The sequence below is a fragment of the Alligator mississippiensis genome, chromosome 1, assembly GCF_030867095.1.
Source record: "Alligator mississippiensis isolate rAllMis1 chromosome 1, rAllMis1, whole genome shotgun sequence".
Classification (NCBI taxonomy): domain Eukaryota; kingdom Metazoa; phylum Chordata; order Crocodylia; family Alligatoridae; genus Alligator; species Alligator mississippiensis.
This window is the reverse complement of record NC_081824.1, coordinates 176,561,817-176,582,997: the sequence shown is the minus strand read 5'-3', so window position 1 is coordinate 176,582,997 and position 21,181 is coordinate 176,561,817. Positions and strand designations below refer to the sequence as shown.

The 21,181-nt window shown below is 45.2% G+C and overlaps 1 protein-coding gene across 1 annotated transcript in view; it reads left to right on the top strand.

Annotated features, from left to right (window-relative positions):
* Positions 1-21,181, top strand: part of ALK (ALK receptor tyrosine kinase) — a 96,778-nt gene that overhangs the window by 5,686 nt on the left and 69,911 nt on the right. Inside the window, exon 2 of the mRNA XM_059724229.1 lies at positions 20,023-20,117. Within this exon, the coding sequence (XP_059580212.1) occupies positions 20,023-20,117 (95 nt within the window). The remainder of the gene's footprint in view (positions 1-20,022; positions 20,118-21,181) is intronic.

Here is a 21,181-nt window from a genome sequence, read left to right as displayed (position 1 = left end):
GGATTCTTTGGGATTAATGGTGTCTTTCTGGGCTTAGACTAAGAGCCTCTGTTATCCTAGAAAAGGTGAGCACATAAACGTGGCCTACCTGGAGAGGCAGTTACCCACAAAGAAAATCACTGGAGCCCTGAGGAAGAGAGAGAGGCAGAAAGGCTACAGTCTCAGGCTTCTCCAAAAGTAGGCGCTCCAGAACGGGGACCCTCAATAGTCCCGCATAGATGCTCTTCTTTTCATGTAACTGAAATTATTTGCCGTTCCACCGTCACCCACCACTCAGATTTAATTAAATCGCACTGACTGTTCCTTTTGTTGTAAAGATCAGTGCCACAGCCTCTGCTGACCCCACATTTTCTTCAGAAGGATAAAAGTGATGGGGCAGAGGGAAAAAAAGTAAATTGTTTTCCATTAATGGCCTAATGTAGCATGAAACTAGCAGGGGCTGAGGCATATCACCATTCTTATTACCTTTAAAGGCAAACAAATAGGATTTTTCCCTTTGCAGAGAGTTCAAGGTACTTTGTGAAAGTTAGGCATGGACTCAAGCCACAGATATCCTATCTAGACTTAACCATCTAAGATTGACAGTAGAGATTCAGAGTTTAGGCTCAGCTTATACAGCAGGAAGCCACTAGTGAGGTTAAATGATTAAAAGTCAGGGCTTTCAGGTTTGGGGTGATGGACTGTCTCTCCCAGAATTTAGAAGGGACAAGCTGATGTGCAGAGAAATTGTAGAGTGCCAAAGATGTCGTACATGACCATGACCATTTCACTAGGGCTTGTGCTATTTGTTTTACTTGAGACCTCAACTTCTCAAGGATGGCAATTAAGTGAGAATCTCAGCTTTTTACTTAAGGTCCTTTTACTTCTGAGCCTCAAAGTTGTGGAGACAAGCTGGAAAATGTGGCTACAATGCACTCTTAAAGGCTTCAAACCCAGACAAATAAAAGTGACCTAAATGTTGTGGTGTCTGAGATCTTTTTTTATTTTCTTTTTTAAAAAAATCAGTTGTATCAAGACAAATAGGAAAACCCATAATTTTTCTTGTGACAAGGTCGTGCCACTTTCACTGTCAATCAGCTTCTGGTGTCAAACATTTTCACTGTCCTGTACAGCCTCTTAGGTGCCCAGCACATTTCAACTTCAGATGTACACGGTGAGGAACAGAGCAGCACAGCAGATGCACCACTAACCCAGTCTCCCTTGCAAATGAGACCCATAATTTATCATCCTTCCCTGCTAGCCACAAACTTCAGGGAGGCTAGAATGCAAGCTAGGCAACATCTCCTTGATCAGGCCACTTTGCTTCCATGAGTGAAGGGTAAAGACCTGCCCTGTCTTTTCTGAGAATCCCCCCTCGGATCTCATGGACCATTCAAGCTGACCTGGTTTGTGCTTCAGAGAAGCTCTTTTGCATTGGAAGGAGCGTCACTTTCTTGAGGAGAATGGACTCTAGAAGAAATGTCCTCACCACTACAGACACTACACTCTGAAAAGCCTATCTTATCTTATACCAAATCACCTGGGAGCTGTTGAAGCTTCTTGTCCACCCTCTCTGGTGGAGCAGAGGTTCTTCAAATAAACTGAGACACACAGATACCTTTCTGCTCTGCCGTGAAAATGTTACTACCTCACATGCGCCTGAATCTCTTTCCATCATTCTAGCTAGTAGCTGTCTAACTATTTTGGCTTTCTGCTGTCAAGCCCTCCCTCGCTATTATTGCTAAAGGAAATACTACACAGATCCCATTTGATGAGACAACCCTGCTGCCCAGGAAATAGATGCATTTTTTTAAAGATATATTACAGTTCTTTCTTTGGGAGAGAAGCTCATTTTCTAATATGAACTGACTGCAATTCTGGTTTGCAGTGCTCTTCACTTGCCCTGATGCTCTACATCTAAAATGTAATTATTGAGGACAGGCTGGATACTATGATGGTAGGCATATAAGCAGTCTCTGTGATAGCTGACATGTGTGCGTGTGTGTGTGCGTGTATGCATGCATGCATGTGCGTGTGTGCATGTTTATTCCTGACAGCACTACCCCAATTAGCAACATCTTTAAATCCAAATAGCATTCTTAGTGGCTCATAGGCAACTTTGGAAATGAAAAGTCCTGTCTCTAGCTAAGCTGAACTCCCTGTTTCTCCAAACCATTTTATTCAAACCAGGTGTGTATCTTGTCAGTCAGTGCCCAAAATCTATTTTATGTATAGTCTGTGCAGGTTAAGTAATAAATATTTGAGCCAGAGACAACCCTTGTTCTTCAGGAAAATACATTCACATATAAGAAAAAATATCCATATATATGGGCTCTCTGCATCACTCTGTGTGGATGGAGGCATTTACATTTGCTTTTGCCGGTCATCCTTAACTTTAATGTATTTTTTTATTGTAATGATAATGAGCTATTCCAGGATAATTGCACAAAGACAGCTGCATGAACCTGGCTGGGGGTTACCTGCACTGTGCCTGTGAACCAGAAATAAAAGATCAGTTGGGGGTCAAAGTTGTCATTAAAGAGAGGGAGCTGTAGGGAATTAATAGAGACACATGCTTCCTCCACTCAGCTCCAGAGGAAATGGTCTCTGCTTGTCCCCAAATAAGGCCAGAACTGTTTTATACAGAAGCCAATAAAAATACATGGAAGTCGGCTCCAAGCATAGGTGATGGAAGTGGTTTGCTTACAAGCGGGAAATTCCTGGCATAGTTATAGTTATACATAGACTAGAGTTGGCAAGCTACTCAATTGACTGGTCAAATATTGTCAATTGACTAGATATTTTTGACTGGTCAAAGATTATAGCACTTTTATCAAAAAAATACATTTTTTTTATAGTTTTCTTGACAGAAATATGATTTTTATTGTTTCTTGACACATTTCTTAATGGAAAAGTTGTGATTTTTCTCTGTATTACTTGGACCTATTGGCAATTTTTTACAATTTTTGACAAATATTTGACCAGTCAATTGACCAAACTTTAATTGACCGGTCAAATATGCAACCCTAATATAGACTACTATAACTATGTTGGCATAGCTGTTCCACTGCATGTTCTGCTTATTGATAAGCCTCAAAATTGGGCTTAATTCTCAATCAGAGTTAAGAGAAACAAGACAGTAGGTTTAAAATCAATACCAAAATGAAGCTTTTGATTCAAAGATCCTAAACTTAAGAGGAATTTAAGAGCCAGATTTAGTCTTCATGGGTGGGCATTTTTTGGTAGACAGGCTGTACCAAAATCCCAAATCCAAATCTTACTTTTCTTTGGGGCAGTTCTGCCCTTTATCCAGATGTTATCTTTCCATCCAAAGAAACAAACTAAAGCTGTACATGCATCATGGCCTGGAATGGCTTCCCTCTGAATTATCATTACAATCATAGTGTGGAGCCCGTGCCTCGCTCCGCCTGGCCTATCGGGGTGTGGCCCCTCCCCTCAACTCGCCTGCCACGACTTGGATGTAATCGGTTATGTTCAGAGGGGTCTCCAGTAGAGATCTTTATCCTGGGTGGGACCTCCCGATAGACGGTGTTACTCACGGTTACGGGACGCGATGATCCACGGGGCTCCGCCTCCCCTACACCCCGTCCACACACCAACCGCTGGGCGATGTTGTCCAGATGTTGCCAGGCCCAGTATGATGGCCCCTGACCAGTTCCAGTCGTCCTCCCTCCTGCTAAGAGGGGTTTCTCCTTCCTTAAAGATAATACTCCTCCGCACCAGGGGGAGCTGGTGGGTGCTTCCCCTGGTGCCAGCCCCCTCCCGGGGCCTCCGCTGTCTCCCCTCTCCTCCCGTCCGCAGGGCGCTCCCCTGCCTCCTGTGCGTTTGCCGCTTCAGGACGCTGAGAGAGTGCCTCGGCGTGCACTCTCTGGCTGCCTCTCACTTGGCTGCCGGCAGCAGGCTTCCCGCTCCTGCCTACGCTGCCTGTTTGAGACCCGCAGACGGGGTCCTCGCTGCCCCGTGCGAGAGCCTGCGGCACAGGCAGCACACCCGTACTCTCTCTCCCTGGCTCCCGCGCGTTCCCTGTTCTGCTGGCGTTCTTAAATCCTCCCGCCGCGGCCGCTCCGGCCACTGGGATTGGCTCAGCTGTTCGCCGCGTGGGGAACAGCTGTTGCCAGAGCCGGCGTAATGGCGGCTCGCGCGGCTGCGGCCGCGGATGCGGCTCTTCCTCCCGCTGCCCCTCTGACGGTGCGTATGCCCTTCTGGGGGCTTGCTCTCGGGGTCTGGGGTCTGTGGGTTCCCTTTGCTCCCCCTCGCTCGCCTGTGGGGGCGCTTCGCCGCCACACATAGAATCAAAAAAAAGGGACCAGAAGGGACCTATAAGATCATTAAGTCCAGTCCCCTGCCATGAGCAGGAGGTAATTGGGCTCAAATGAGCTCAGCAAGGTTTGTCCAGTATCCTCTTAAAGGCTGCCAGAGATAGCGACTGCACCACCTCTGCTGGAAGTGTGTTCTAGATTCTAGTGACCCGTACAGAAAAGAAAACTTGCTCTGTTCAACTGGGACCTGAGTGCTAATTTAAATAAATCCTTCTGCAATTCCTAGGCTTTTATAATCTTGACTAACCTAAATATTTTGTATTTTGTAAGTTTTTCCATCTGTCCAGCTGAAACTTTTCCTTGACTAGCTTGTGTCCATTGGTCTGCATCTTCCCGGGGGGTGCTTTTCTGAAAAGTTGTTCACCGAGGTCCTGGTGTACTCCGTTGACATATTTGTAGGCATCTATCAAGTCACCTCTCAGCCTTCTTTTGCTCAGGCTGAATGGTCCCAGATCCCAAAGTCTCTCCTCATAGGGCCTGTCCCCCAGGTGCTTGATCATGAGGGTGGCCCTTCTCTGCACCCTTTCGAGCTTGTCCACATCCTTCTTGAAGTGTGGTGCCCAGAACTGGATTCAGTACTCCTGCTGTAGCCTCACCAATGCTGAACAGAGTGGGAGGAGCACCTCTCTAGATCTGTTGGCAACACATCTGCTGATGCACGCCAGAGTTCTGTTTGATCTGTTGGCAACTTCATCATACTTGTGGCTCAGGTTCATCTTCTGGTCGATTGTCACCCCTAGGTCCCTTTCAGATGCAGTGCCAGCAAGTGGACCACCACCCATCGTATAGATATGGTGAGGGTTCATCCTTCCCAGATGAAGGACCTGGCATTTATTCCTGTTGAACCTCATCTGGTTTTGTTCAGCCCATAGGACCAGCCTGCCAAGGTCTTCCTGAATCCTTGACCTGTCCTTTGATGTGCCCGCTTGTCCCCACAGTTTGGTATCATCTGCAAATTTAATCATTGCACTTTCATTCCCTTGTCCAAGTAATTAATAAAGATATTAAAGAGCATGGGCCCAAGCGCTGATCCCTGGGGTATGCCACTGGAGGCAGCCTTCCAGGATGAGGCCACCCCAACAATTAAGACTCGTTGGGATCGGCTGCTGAGCCAGTTCCCAACCCACCTCACTGTAGCCTGGTCTTGGCCAGTACTCTCCAACTTAACTGAGAAGATTTCATGGGACACAGTATCAAAGGCTTTGCTGAAATCTGGGTAGATGGCATCCACCTCCTGTCCCATGTCCAGGTGATTAGTTACATGGTCATAAAAGGACACCAAATTTGTTAGGTATGACCTCCCCTCTACAAAGCCATGCTGGTTGCTTCTCAGTACCCCACCAGATGTGAACTTGTGAGTGACATCCTTCTTGACAATTTTTTCAAAGATCTTCCCCAGGACCAAAGTCAGACTGACCAGTCTATAGTTCGCAAGGTCATCCCTCTTTCTCTTCTTAAAGATGGGTACCACGTTCACCTTGTTCCGGTTGTTAGGGACAACTCCTGAGTTCCACGATTCCTCAAACAGCCTCACCAGAGGCACTGCTAGGAGCTCAGCCAGCTCTTTCAGCACTCTTGGGTGAAGGTCGTCTGGACCAGCCAACTTGAAAGCATCCAGTTGATCCAAGAGTATCTTGACCTGTTCTGGATTGATTTTATGAGGACCTCTGTCATTGCCATATTCTCCGCGCCCCTTGCCTGGTGACCAGTTCTCACCTGCTTTCAGGAATACTGATGCAAAGTAATTGTTGACGAGCTCTGCCTTTTCACAGGGGTCAACTGTAGGTTTCCTCTCTGTGTTCCGTAGGGGTGCCACAGGGGTGGAGCTTGATTTTTTTCTTGCTCCCTATGTACCTATAGAAGGACTTTTTTGTTATTTTTAATTTTGGCCACCAGCTTGACTTTTATGAATGCCTTGGCTTTCCTTGTCTCATGTCTGAAGGTTCTGGCTGCATGAGCATACTCTTCTCTGGATCCCGAACTCATTTTCCATTGGATGTATGCTTCTTTTTTCTTTTTGAGAAGTTCCTTAATGTCTCTGTTGAGCCAGGAAGGTCTCTTGGCCCCTCTCTCTCTTTTTGATTGCATGGGGATGGCATCTTTTTGAGCGATAAGAATAGCCTTCTTGAGGAAGCACCATCCTTCTTGAGCTCCAAGTTGTCCAGATGCTGGTTGCAAAGGGCCTTTCCAACTAGACTCCTGAGTTTACCAAAGTCCACCCATCTGAAGTCTAGGACTTTTGTTCTGCTGATAGAGTTCCCAGCCTTTTGGTGGATGGTAAATCTGATCAGATTGTGATCGCTGTCACTCACAGAACCTCCAATCTTCAGTTCTCCTATTTCATCTTCCCCTTTGGCCAGCACCAAGTCCAGAGTGACTTTACTCCTAGTCAGCCTCTCCACAGCCTATATCAAGAACAGTCATCTATAGTTGCCAGGAAGTTGATTGATCTGCTGGAGCAGGGTGAATGGTCTTCCCAACAGATGTCGGGGTAGTTGAAGTCACCCATGACAATCAAGTCTTTAGTACTGGCTGCTTCGGCCAGTTTGCTGTAGAATGCCAGGTCATAATCCTCTTCTTGGTGGGGAGGCCTGTAATAGACTCTCATCATCAGGTCTCCTTCTCCTGAGCCCCTTTCTAATTTGACCCAATACTTGAGCAATACTTGAGCTGTCACATGTACTTATTTCCAAGTCTGGTTTCAAGTTTCAATGAAGTCTAAACTTGGAGTCACCTCAGCTGATATTGCCCAAAAGAGACATTTCAATTCATTTCGTGGCCCACCTACAGAAACATTTCCTACCTGCCTCCGAAAGACAGAGAATCCCATGGAACAGGGCAGGGTTGTCCAGATCCTAAATTGCCCCGGGAACCATGCCAGTGGGGGCTGCATGCCTGTGAGCCACACCAATGTGATCCATGACCCATACTCCCAGTACAGCACATGCCCATGCTCATGCAGGCCCAGGCTCACCCTCAGCTTCCTCTTCCTTGCTCCTCTGCATTGCCCCATCCCCTGGGGCAAGGACAGAAAGCAAAAGCCAAAGGAGGGAGGAGGAGCTCGGGGATTCCAGCTGCTGTTGCAGCAAGAGCAGTTCGGGGAGTGGTATCCAAGCAGAAGCCCAGGAACTGCAACTTGTTGCCTGTGGGCCACCAGTTGAACAACCTTGCCATGGAATGTCATCAGATATTCCTGCAGATTATCTGCAACTTCTGAGGTAAAGCTGGCACTTCCCATGAGTTACAGATCCAAGGAGGAAGTTCTAAATGTTGCCCTAGAGTCAAAGAGGGCAAAAAGATTCAAGGCAAGGGCAGCAGCCTGTGATAGAAACCATGAAGTTGTAGCACTTGTCACCAGGCTAATGTTTCCCAGAACTCAAACCTTTAAAGCCCTTCTTGTTGACCCTCATACCATTCATATGTTGCTTGGCCTACCAGCATAAAGTTGTCTGACCAGCATGTGGAATTCATATGCAGGTACTGCTGAGATTTAATAAGCAGAGAACTCGTGGCAAAATTGTCAGTATTGATTTGGGGGGGGGGGACCGGGAGGGTGGAGGTATTGTTTCGTTTCTTTCACACACAGCCTGCTGCCTCCATTCATCAAAGCATATCTATTTGCAAAGTACAAAGCGAACATTGTCACCTTCAATATTGTTTTAATCTACAACCTTTGGGCAGGCTTGCGGTCTGCCAATAATTGCTGCCTTTAGGGCTCATTCTCAACACCCACTGAACTCAAGGAGTCTTTTCATTGACTTCAACAGGCATTAGATCAGGCCCTTAGTGAGCTAGATTAATGATGTTGGTCCTATGCACCATTTTTGTGCAGAAAGAGGATAGATGATGGGTAGAAGGGAAGGAGTCATTTCTCTCTCTCTCTCTCTCTCTCTCTCTCTCACTTGCTCATTCTCTCACTCTCTCTTTTTTTCCACTGCTGTATGACATCTCAGTCGTCAGTTTTGATTAAATTTCCCTTAATTAGTCCATTAAACTAAAACCACTGAAGCTAATGATTGAAATGTTAGCTGACTAATGAACTTGTTTCTGTGGAATTTGAAACGCATTATATTTCCAAATGAATAGTGACAGTAAATTGGGGAAGAGAAAGAGAAGAATTGTTTGATGCAGATGTGCTTGTCTCAAGGGAGAAAGTTTGCACAGAAGCTGTGTTTGTTGGTGAAAAGAAATGAGATGAGCATAAAACAAAAGCAGTTATGATGTACCTGGAGATGTTTGATATTTTAAGGGGAGGGGGGAGGGGTTCGATGTGTCACTCCTTGTGGAATGGGACAAATCCCTCTCATGTTTATTATCCCTACTAGGAGACAAGGAAATTTCTCAAGGGCTCTGGGTATAGAACAGGAAAAGAAAAGGGATTCAGCATTTCAGCTGCAGACAGATAGAGACAAGATTATCATCTAATTGGCCACCCAGGAAGTCTGATGAACACAACAGGACTAATTCTGCTGTTTTTTGCATCTCTGCAACTCAGTTGAAATCAGTGAAGTTTACCCATTAATTTCTGCCTGCTGTCACACTCCACTGATGTTAACTCCCTGCACTGACCACCCTTTCCATACAACCAGGTTAGATAAGAGCCCTCTGTCCATTTATCAATGATAGAAATATTCTGTTTCTTTTAATCTCCTCCTGCTCTTCAATGCCCAGCTCTGAGAATTCGCATAATGAGAACATGTATGCATTGGCAGGAGGAAGGGATAGATAGGACATGACCTAAGAGGCAGTGAAGGGCAAATCTGAAAGGATGCAGAGCTTGGGTTCAGCTCAGATGATTGCCCCCAAGTCAATAAACAATAAGGGCCAGATGCTCAAAGGCACTCAGGTGCCTAAGGAGGCAGAGGGTTGCCTGGCAGGTTCCTGAATACCACTGAATATCTGGCCCATGGGTCAGATAAGCATTTCATAACCATGCAAAAGTTAACTTGAAATCTGGCATGAAACTTCTTTCGAACAGCTGTTGGGTCACCTATGTAAAATGAAAAGGTCTTTGCCCAGCTCTTAGCTGGTAGATGTCCTAATCACAGCAGCCACTTCTCTAAATGCATTTAGAGCTGGTCTTGACCTGCTGCTCACAAACAAGGAAGAATTGGTGTGGAACCTACTAATAGACAGCAACTTGGTCAGCAGCCACCACAAGATGATTGAGTTCAGGATCCTAAGGAAAGCAAGAATGGAAAACAGCAGAGTAAGGACCCTGGACTTCAGAAAAGCAGACTTCGACCTGCTCAGGGAACTCCTGGGTAGGATCCCCTGGGAAGCCAATCTAAGGGAGAGAGGAGTCCAGGAGAGCTGGCTATACTTTAAAGAAGCCTTATTGAGAGCACAGGAACAAACCATCCCAATGTTCAGAAAGACCAGCAAGTGTGGTAGAAGACCAGCTTGGCTTCGCAGGGAGCTCTTCAGTAAACTTAATCACAAAAATGGAGCTTATAAGAAGTGTAAACTTGGACAAACAACTAGGGAGGAGTATAAGAATATTGCTTAGGCATGCAGGGATGAAGTCGGGAAGGCCAAAGCACAATTGGAGTTGCAGCTAGCAAAGGACATGAAGGGTAACAAGAAGGGTTTCTACATGTCAGTAACAAGATGAAGATCAGGGAAAGTGTAAATCCGTTACTGAATGGGGGAGGCAGCCTTGTGACAGAGGATGCAGAAAAGGTGAAACTGCTCAATGCCTTTTTCACCTCAGTCTTCACAGTACAGTCTGCTCCCAGACTACTGCACCAGGCAGCACAGTTTGGGGAGGAGATGAGCAGCCAGTAGCGGTGAAAGAACAGGTTAGGGACTATTTAGAAAAGCTGGATGTGTATAAGGCCATGGGGTGAAATGGGATGCACCCAAGGGTCCTGAGGGAGTTGGCTGATGTGATTGCAGAGCTGCAGGCCATCATCTTTGAAAACTCCCATCTATCAGGAGACGTCCTGAGTGATTGGAAAAGGGCAAACATAGTGCCCATATTTAGGAAAGGGAAAAAGGAGGATCCAGAGAACTACAGACCAGTCAGCCTCACCTGAGTCTCTGGAAAAAATCATGGACCAGATCCTCAATTAATCCATTTCTAAGCACTTGAAGGAGAAGAAGGTGATTAGGAACAGTCAGCATGGATTCATGAAAGGCAAGTCATGCCTGACAACCTGATTGCCTTCTATGATAAGACGACTGGCTCTGTGGATGCAGGGAGACCAGTGGATGTGGTGTACCTTAACATTAGCAAGGCTTTTGATAGAGTCTCCCACAACATTCTCACAAGCAAGCTAAAGAAGTACGGGCTAGATAAATGGACTGTAAGGTGGATACAAAGTTGGCTAGATTATTGGGCTCAACGCGTATCAATGGCTCAGTGTCTAGTTGGCAGTCAGTATCAAGTGGGGGTGCCCCAGGGGTCAGTCCTGGAGCCAGTTTTGTTCAATATCTTGATCAGTGACCTGGAAGATGGCATAGAGTGCACCCTCAGCAAGTTTGCAGATGACACCAAGCTGGGGGGAGTGGTAAATATGCTGGGGGTTGGGCTAGGATTCAGAGTGACCTAGACAAAGTGGAGGATTGGGCCCAAAAAAATCTCATAAGGTTCAACCAGGACAAGTGCAAAGTCCTGCACTTAGGACAGAACAATCCCAGGTACAAGTACAGGCTGGGGGCTGACTGGCTGGGCAGCAGCTCTGCAGAAAAGGACTTGGGGGGTTACAGTGGACAATAAGATGAATATGAGCTAACAGTGGGCCCTTGTTGCCAAGAAAGCTAATAGCATACTGGGCTGCATTGGTAGAAGTGTTGCCAGCAGGTCAAGGGAAGTGATTATTCCTCGCTATTCAGCAGTGGTGAGGCAACATCTGGAGTACTGTGTTCAGTTTTGGGCCCCCCGCTACAGACAGGGTGTGGACAAATTGGAGAGAGGCCAGTAGAGGGCAACAAAAATGGTGAGGGGGCTGAGGGGCATGACTTCTGAGGAGAGGCTGAGGGAACTGGGCTTATTTAGTCTAGAGAAGAGGAGACTGAGGGGGGATTTAATAACAGCCCTCAACTACCTGAAGCAGGATTACAAAGAGGATGGAACTATACTGTTCTCAGTGGTGGTAGATGACAGAACAAGGAGAAGTGGTTTCAAGTTGCAGCAAGGGAAGTCTAGGTTAGATATTAGGAAGAATTTTCTCACTGGGAGGATAGAAAACCCTGGAATAGGTTACTCAGAGAGGTTGTGGTCTCTCCATCCTTGGAGGTTTTTTAAGGCCCAGCTAAACAAAGCCTTGGCAGGGATGATCTAGTTGGGGATGGTCCAGCTTTGAGCAAAGGGTTGGACTAGATGACCTCCTGAGGTCCCTTCCAAACCTAATTTTCTATAATTTACTGGTCAACCTCAAAAGAAAAGCCAAAGATTGAATGGGATGCAGGACTGAATACCAGGTGTTCCCTCCAGGTTAGTTCCAAGGCTTATTGGAGTGCTTAAAGAGGTTTGCATGGCATGTTCCTGACTGGCACCTGTTCCGTGAACAAACAAGACTTCTCAGAACTTCAGTGTATCTTTCACCAACGTTACTCCAGTTGACTCCATTGACTCCAAAATGTCTTTAAACATTTAGGAAAATTCTTGTGTTCAAACTGCACATATTATAATATGACCATGTGCATGCATGCACACATTCTCCCAAGATGTGCATATTAGATAGAAAGCCCAGTTATTTCTGATCTAAAGGTAAAATCAGGATGTAGCAGAGAGAGTTTGGCTCTTGGCCTAACCCTGTACAGACTAGCTTTTGAGGGGCAAGCCACTGAACCTTCCTTCATCTCAGTGTTGCCAGCTGGGAAATGGGGACAACATTTAGCTTCCACCTTGCATTGCTGTGAATATTGATCCATTTGTCTGTACATCAGTGCTGCACAGCTCTGTGAGAGTGCAAGTGCAATTTACTCATAATCCTAGTTGCAATCTAGAATCCACTGTTTATGTCTTGAACGGTCTCTCTTGCCATTATAAAATTAATCCACCTACTTCCCAGGGTTATTTTGAGCCTTAATTAATGGCTGTAAAGTACTTAGCTGAAAGGGAATAGATAGATGTACAAAGCAGGTCACACATGCAGTGAGAAATTAGGAATGGCTTCTGATCAGCATATGTATTAAGCCATAGAGAGCATGTTCTAACCAGCAGTTAACCAGGCGTAGCTCCCTTCAGCCTAGCTATTCATAACACACTCCACCTCGGTGCCTGCAGAACAGTTGTTGGAAGAATGCTGGTTACAAAGACTTCTCTAAAGCATTTTTCTCTGTCCCCTCTCAAGTTCATTTTAGCTCCCTTAGCCTGTTCATTCAAACACATGTGCTTTTTGTTCCAGCTTCTTAAAATAATGAGGTGAACAAATTAGGTTTGTCAATCAACAGACCTGATCGCGGAGAGAAGATTCATTTATGTTCACCACCCCTGAGAGCTCTGCTGGCAAAAAAGATAATTGAAAAATGCGGTTGGTGTATCTTTGTTTTGTTTTTAAACAATGCCAATTAACTTTTCTTGTGAAGTCATTTTCTCCAAAAGAGCAATAGATATTAACATAACCAAATTAATACAGTCAAATCAGGTGAACCATTGCTTGCATAAAATCAGGCTCTGAGCATTTTGGGATGAAATGCATTATGGGAAGAAGGGGAATTTCTTTTCCTGTATGAAACAGCCCACAATTCAGGACCCTGTGTGTTGACCACTCAGGTCAAAAAAGGGTAACACTGGTGTCAGTTTTGGCAGGCAGTTTCCAAGGAGATAAATTGAAAGCCATCATATTTCTTGAAGATAGATGTGCTTGCAGAAGTTAGTGGCCAAAAGGAAAAACTGAAGGCCACAAGAATGGAAGGCCTGATAAAAGAAATGAAAGCAGCATCGCATTCCTGGAGAGGGATGACAGAGGATCTGCAGGTGGGGATGAGCTCTCTGGAGCAGCAAACATAAAGCATCAGATCGAGTGTTGCAGCTGGGCTTTCCCCCCAGTGGAGTGACCTTCTGAGAGGTTGTGGAATTCTTTACAGTTGCTTTTCCTAATTCATTTTCTAAGAAAGATTCAAGTATCAGAAATTACCAAGGAAGTTGAAAAATGATCACACATGGTTCTTTAAGGTTTACAGTGGAAAAAAGTGGATCTCATTTTGTTCATTTGATTTTTTTGAATGATTAGAAAAATGAGAAATTTGATTTGTAGACAAGGGAAATTGACAGTAGTGCAAAACTGAATGGAAGCAGTTCAGTTGAATGCTAATGCTTTCCCAAAAAGGGGGCCATAAAAAGGACTGCCAGAAGAGAGGCTCACATATGCCTTGTAAATGTGTTCCTCCCATTTAGGGAAACTGGGCCACAACAACCGGAGATCCAGAGGATTTGCCTCACACTTTTTATATAGTCTGGGCAGTTAAACAATAATAGCAGCAGTTTGGCTATTGAAGGTCAATTGCACAGGAATGCTAGGTGCTGGGTCAAATATAGGTTATTACACCAGATGTTTAAAAGCCTAGCGAGTAGGGATCCAAAACTGAACCACCTAATTGGTCTCAAATGAAGACAGTGATTGGAAAATGTGCATCTATCTAAGACCTAGGAAAACTGAGTTTGATCACTGGACATCTGGAATCTGAGCAAGAAGTCCGGATAGCCAGGGTGTTAGCTAAACTAATAATAGGTGTGGAATTCATTAGGTCTGGTAACTGGAATAAATGCCAGGAATGAGGTCTTACATACCTGACCCACATAAATTCCATTTAAAGATACAGTTCAGATGAAGTAAATGATTTTCAGTCAGTAGGTTTTTAGTGAATAAAAGGTCCCTGACTGGGGGCAGGATAGTTATAGAAGGTGCATGTTGTAATAGCCTTCCAGCAAAGGAAAGCCCAGGGTGACTGAAACCTGTTTTGAGAGCAAGGACGCTGGAGGAATCTTTGCCGGATTATGGATCTGAAGCACAATGGTTTTTTGATAATTGATACGACAAGTGGCAAATTATAAAAAAAAAAGGGGGGGGGGCACTGGCAAAATATGAACTACTAATTGTAGTTAGAGCTGGTGGTATAGAAGAAAACTAAAGGGGGAGGGGGTAGATGTGAGCTTCCAAAACTTCTGCTCTGTTTAATCACTGTACCAAAATGAGAAGAATAGGCTGGGATTTTCTAACTAGGAATCAGAAGTTGTTCTGCAGAAGACTGATAAAAGGAAGAAACCAATCCATTCAACAGCCATCACCACTTACTGATAATAGAAGAGGTGGTATAGACTATAAAGGAAATATATGAGGAAGACCTGATAGAGCTGTCAGCCAGTCCTTGGACCTTGCCCGTAGTTATATTTGAGAAAAAAGGATGGCAGCCTCAGATTAGGTGCAGGCTATAGAAAACTTCTTTAACTCACTTTAAAGTATTCTTGTCCATTGCTGCAGAGACAGACTCTGGATGCTGTAACAGACTGTGTCTGGTTTTCCACACTGGAGCTTAGAAGTGGGTATTGGCAATTAAAAGTGGATCCAAGGGAGAGGGGAAAGGCTGCTTTCACAGTAGGACAAGAGCTGGGCCAATTTAAAGTGACTACTTTCAATTTGTGAAATGCATTAGCTACATTAGGCTAATGGAAAGAGGCTTATGACGTGCCTCTCTCAGCCCTGGTTGGACCTGGATGATACTGGGGTACATGCTAAACATGAGCAGGGACTTTTACAGATGGTCTGTCATAAGCTTATATTCTAAGTCCCATACAGCTTCTTATACATCACTTATTGCTGTTGTATCTCATACCAGTACATTAAGCAGTGTAAGTAACATCTGGTGCATACAAACATTCAGAGAAATTAGATCGAGTTAAAAATAGCCGGTCAATCTAAGGTAAGTTGGGATGGGGGGGAGACTTGGAGGCATTGTGGGGGTACACAGAAGGGCTTGGGGGTCAGGGGGCTAGCAGGGTCTGTGGGGAAGTTGCTGGGGTCTGGGAGGGTTTGGCAGGGTCAGGGGGGCTAGCAGAAGGGCCTTGAACAAATCCAGGGTTGGGGGTTGGCAGGATTGGAGAGACTATCCAATCCTGCAACCCCTCTGGACAACTCCTCTCCCCTTTTCCCACTCCCCCAATGCTGCCAAACTGCCCCCAATCCTGCAAACCACTCCTGGAACCAGTTTTACTGGCATTCACTGGTCCTGGGAGTCCAAATGAAGTAAGTCAGGGTGGGGGGAGGGGTAGGCAGATCAGAAGGATATGGCAGGATGGGAAGGCCTCTCTTCCCCTTCCCCCAGGATCAGGGGCTATTTTTAGCCCCCCTAACTCCCCTCCCCTCTATTCCCAGACAAACAACTCCCCTCTGGTGAACCCCCCACATCCAGCCTGCCCCTTCCCCCCAAACTCATTTACTTCCTTGGCCCCTAGCACCGGTGAACACTGGTAAGACTGGCAGCAGGAGCAGGATGCAGGACTTCAGAGGGATGGGAGCAGGCTTGTCCACAGGGGTGGAGGGGCATTGTCCATCTGGGGCTGACGCGAAGGCCTGGAGGGCTAAAAATAGCCCAGTGCAAGGAAGTGGGGTGGGAAAAGCGTAGCCCCAGGACTGAGGCCAGCAGCTGGGTATTCCCAGCCCCAGGGCTGTGCTAGGAACTGTATGCAAGTTCAGTTAGATGGGTCTTGCTGGACCTGATCTAAGGTAGATTACCTCTGAGGTAGGGTTAAATTAGATCAGGTCAGCCATTTTAATATGATCTAACCTTCCTGAACTTCTGTACAGTTCAGATCAACTTAACTAGGGATATAAGGGTAAGGTAAGGTCCACATCTACACAAACTAAGATGCAGGGGGGCATTTTTAATGTAATCTAACATCCCCAAATGTCTGTACCTAGCTGGTGAGTTGCAAGTCTAATGAAGCATCTTGATTTTTCAGGTCTCATGGTTTTGTTTGATTTATTGTTATGATTGTTTTGTATTACTGCATATTTGTGTAAGAAAAGGCAAGGTCACAGAAATATGCTTTGCCTTGGAGAAGAAGGTGGAAAGATTTGTGCTAGTCCTCAATTCTTGGGTGAGTTCATTCTGCAAGTTCAGACCAGCCCCTGAGAACATTTCATCTCCTGCAGAGATGACCGTTAGCCATGATTTTCATTCTGGTGTTTTAGGAAGTTTTATGTTTAGCCTAACACTACAAAAATGAAATCAAAACCCAATAAATGTTCTCACACAGTCAAGGAACTATGACGTGATTGGAATAACAGGGTTTTGGTGGGATAACTCGCATGACTGTAGCGTTGTCACGGTTGGGTACAAAATGTTCAGGAAGGACAGGCAGGGGAGAAGAGGAGTTGGGCTGTACATAAAAGAGCCATACAATTGCTCAAAGCTCCAGTATGAAACTAGGGATAGACAGGCCTGTTGAAAGTCTCTGGGTTAAGGTTAGAGGGGAGAGCAACAAGGGTGAAGTTGTGGTGAGCATCTGCTGTAGGCCACCGGATGAGGAGGATGTGGTAGATGAGGCATTCTTCAGACATCTAGCAGAAGTTGCCAGATCACAGGCCCTGGAAAGGATATGGACAAGTTGGAGAGAGTCCAGTAGAAGGCAACAAAAATGGTTCAGGGACTGCAGGGAACATAACTTATGAGAAGAGGCTGAGGGAACTGGGCTTATTTAGTCTAGAGAAGAGAAGACTGAGAGGAGATTTGATAGCAGCCTTCAATTACCTGAAGTGGGATTCAAAAGAGGATGGAGCTGGGCTGCTCTCAGTGGTGGCAGATGACAGAACAAGGAGCAATGGTCTCAAGTTGCAACAAGGGAAGTTTAGGTTGGATATTAGGAAAAACTTTCTCACTAGGAGGTTAGTAAAACACTGGAACAGTTCCCTAGAGAGGTAGTGGAATCTCCATCCTTGGAGGTTTTCAAGTCCTGGCTGAGATGATCTAGCTGAGGCTGGTCCTGCTTTGAGCAGGGGGTTGGACTACATGACCTCCTGAGGTCCCTTCCAACCCTCCTTTTCTATGATTCTATGAAACAGGAGTTGTTTCAAGGAGAGAGAATTTACCTTGTGCACACAGTTGATGGCCAAAAGAAAAGTGAAGCTGAACAGAAGTGATTAGACCCTACTCCTATCTTTGTAGTACACAAGACGCTACTGCACGGTAGCACTGAACTACTTCACTGTAGTTCGTTGCTACGGTGCAGCAGTGTTGGGGGGCACTAAATGTGATGCGCCACTACTGCACAGTAGTAATAAGCTACTGTGCAGTAACTCACTGATACTGCACAGTAGCTTCAGAAAAAAACCATGCAGTGACACTACTGCACAGTAATACCAGTTGTAGATGTGGCCACAGAGGTGCAGAGTTTTGTAGGACTTTGCTTCTGCTCCCATGGCTTTTTTTATGCGCTTGCTCTTGGGCTATAAAGTCATTGCAGAGATTGGATTAGAGAAGAAAGATATTTCAGTAGTCCACTGAGTGTGACTTAGCATTTCAGACATAAAAGAAACCTTCTTCTAACGTTCCCTATTTCACCTACCCACGTGTCAAAACTCCTTTCATACTGAACAGAATGCCAGTGCTTATGGAAAAGGGACAAAAGTGACACAGGAACATACAGGACTTCAAAAGATGGTGGCTCAGTACAGGAAAAGTCCAAGTTCTTCAAAGAAAAATTACTGCTCCATTCAAAATGATTGCATGACAGGTTATAGAGGAAATTGTACAGGGAGCAGAGCTCTAAACAAATTAGGATGAGAATATAATTGCCTCAGGTTGAAGCTGTGAAAAAATTCCGCTGTGTTAAGTAAATACATACTGGTAAATTGCAAATGATACACTTGATTATTTGTTACATTATTACTTTTCTCTCAGAGAACAGGTTGTATAGTGTCACCATTTTGGTTATCATCAGGACAGTGGGCAAAGCTGAGATGAATGTCATGACTGGGTTGAACTTTGTCGAAACTGTTTTGTGTTAAAACTGCCCTTCATTTTGGATAAATGTGAGGAAACATTTAAGCTTCCTTCTGCTAGGTGAAACAATAACAGTTTCCACACAAAACAGTTACCCATCACTGCCCAATACAAAGGCACAAGTGGGTGGAGGTTTTCCTAAAGGTTCCCATCTCTGAAAAGGAGGCAAAAATAGAAGGCAGCAAAAAGCACAGCCATAGAAGCACTGGTCCAGGGTGGTTTTGGTGTTGTGGATGTGGTTTGTTGCAGTTGTGGGTGGGGGGGTTGAAGTGGTGATTAAGGAGAGTCCTTCCTTGTGTTAATGACTGCCTGTGAATGCAAGAAACTGGGCTCAGTGGCCTAGGAGGCCCCTTCCAGTCCTATGTTCTTATGGTAGCGTGGACTTCAGAGGATGCTTTTGGGCTGAGCGTTAGCTATAAAGGGGCTTGAAGACAGCAAGCAAAGAAACTTGTCTCCAGATGTTTGTTTCTTACTCATGTTAGAGAAATTGGACTTTCTATGCTTTTTAAAACCAGACAGTTTTTGAAAAAACCTGACCCCATCAGCAATTTCTCCACTCACATGAAAATACCCACAGGGCCCCAAATTTTAGCTAAATGCTCAGGTCTAAAAGAGACAGCAGGAACTGTAGACTCCTGGCAAAAGTTAAAGTAGCTCCTAGGTGATTTTAACCTCTGTTGGGTTAGCGAGTCAGAATGCCATAAAAAATGTAATTCAAGATTTTCCCTGGTTTTTTTTAAAACAATTTCATGTTCGTTTGCTGCTTGGCCCCCACCCAAAGGCCCATATTTCTATGGCCTTGATAACACCCTTGAGACTCGTATCTAAATTTGGCACCAGGGTCAGTTGCTCTTAGAAATCATCCTCATGTGCTACAGAAAGGATTATGACTTCAGAGAGTAGATGAGCTTGTGAAGCTAGGACTGTAAGGCCAACTGAAGCCCATGAGCACCCTAAATTATTACATAAACTATTTATGGTACAACTGGAAATATTCATTACAAATTATTTTTGCTATATCCATTGACTTCAAAAAAGCATTGAAAACAAATCTGCAGTGATCTTTCCTTCTAGCAAAAAGCCAGTGGTATAGCTCCCTTTGTAAGGCCAGCCAAGAACATGGAAGTGATTTACTGTGAACCTGTCCCCAGCCTCTTCTGCAATAAAATAAAAAGTTCTGCAGTTTCCATAAAGTGGCACAGACTTCTGTCATTTACCTGCAGGTTGTTATGGATTCTGTTTTTCCCCAGGGGATGTATGTGTCATCCAGTGGCAACGGCAGCAGATTGAGGGTCAAATTTGCAAAAACACCTAAGTCATTTAGGAACTTATGTCCCACTGATTTCCAACATGATTCCATTTCTGAAAAGGAGATGCAGGCTCTGAAGCCACATCAGTACTTTTCAAAAGTTGCTTTGAGCATCAGAAGATCTGGTTCCTCTTTGTGGTTCTGCCTTTAACTTGCTGTTTGACCTTTGGCAAGATGCTCACGTTGTGCTCAGACTCTGCTCGTGTAGAAAGAGTATAAGGCACACTTACTTTTGTATCTATTTCAGTATAGCTACAGTCCCTTTCACCATTGTGCCCAAATAAAGTTGCCAGATAGGATTCAATATTTTTCCATTGCTGTGACATTGGTTTTTCTTGTAAAACATTCCCATTTTTAAAGGTCCTTTATTTGTTGATAGTCTGGAGGCCAGTACACTTAGCTGAACTTAATCATTTATTTTCTTTTTTTTTTAAATCTGTACAGGTTTTGGTTTCAGATCATCACTTCATGGGAGGAAGAATCTGATGCCATTATTGCTTTTGACAATGTTTCTCTTAGCCTGGACTGTTATCTAACAAGTGAGTACAACTGAAGTCAACTTTTTATCAGTGAGATGTGAGGTTTGGACAGAGGTGAACACTGCAGTCTTCTCTAAATCTTCCCAGAAGTGTAAGGTCCCCTCTACACATGCAGGTAAAAGTGCAAATCAGATCTAATGCATGAGCCACACAAATACACCTCCTGCCATGCCACACATGCATGGCAGGAGGTGTGATTGTGGGATCACACCTTATTGCTGGTATACGAGGGATCCCAATCCTGGGCTCCCTTTGCACTGGCAAGAAGCAGCGCCCCATGGCTGACAGCCCCATTTGCTGAGGGGGCTCCCAGCTGCAGGGGCCAGGAGCAGCCAGGGCCTAGAGCCCTGCAACAGATGGGCTTTGGGTCTCGGCTTTCCATCACATGCAGCTGGGGCCAAGAGTTCCACAGTTGACATGAGGGGCACCCAGGACCAGGAGCCCCATCAGTTGCAGGGACTCTTATTCCCAGTTGCATGGGCAGTGCAACTGGGACTGAGAGCCCCGTGTGGTCTGGAGGTTTCACATACCCCTGAGCCTTGGGGATCATGGCAGCCACGATCCCCAGGGCTGAGAGGTTTCATGCTGGGCATGGTGCACCCCTGTGGCTGGGAGCCCTGTCAGTTGACAGCCACAAGGGAGACCCTGCTACACATGCAAATTAAAGCTCAGTAGCAACCAGCTATCAAGTTAGTATACATTTTTGAGATCTAACTTTATAGCTGGCTGGAGCTTTTTACCATGTGATTGCACCTTTGCACATGTAGCTGGTTTTAAGGTAATTGCACAGTTAACCAACTGATTGAACAATACCCGTAACAAGTAGAGGGTGGCTAAGGTTAAATCTCTGAAATCCTATTTATGCGTAGATTAAATAGTCTCACTCACTACATATTGTATCACTGGGGTGGTCTAGGAAATGGGGTAAGACTGTGGCATTGCCTTGACACACATTGTGGAGGAGTATCAACTGCCTACTCGAAGGATAGCATCACCTGCTATGCAACATGGCTCAGAAGCCGGCTTGTGGCTGAATAATGTTCTGCAGGAGATGACTTGTTATC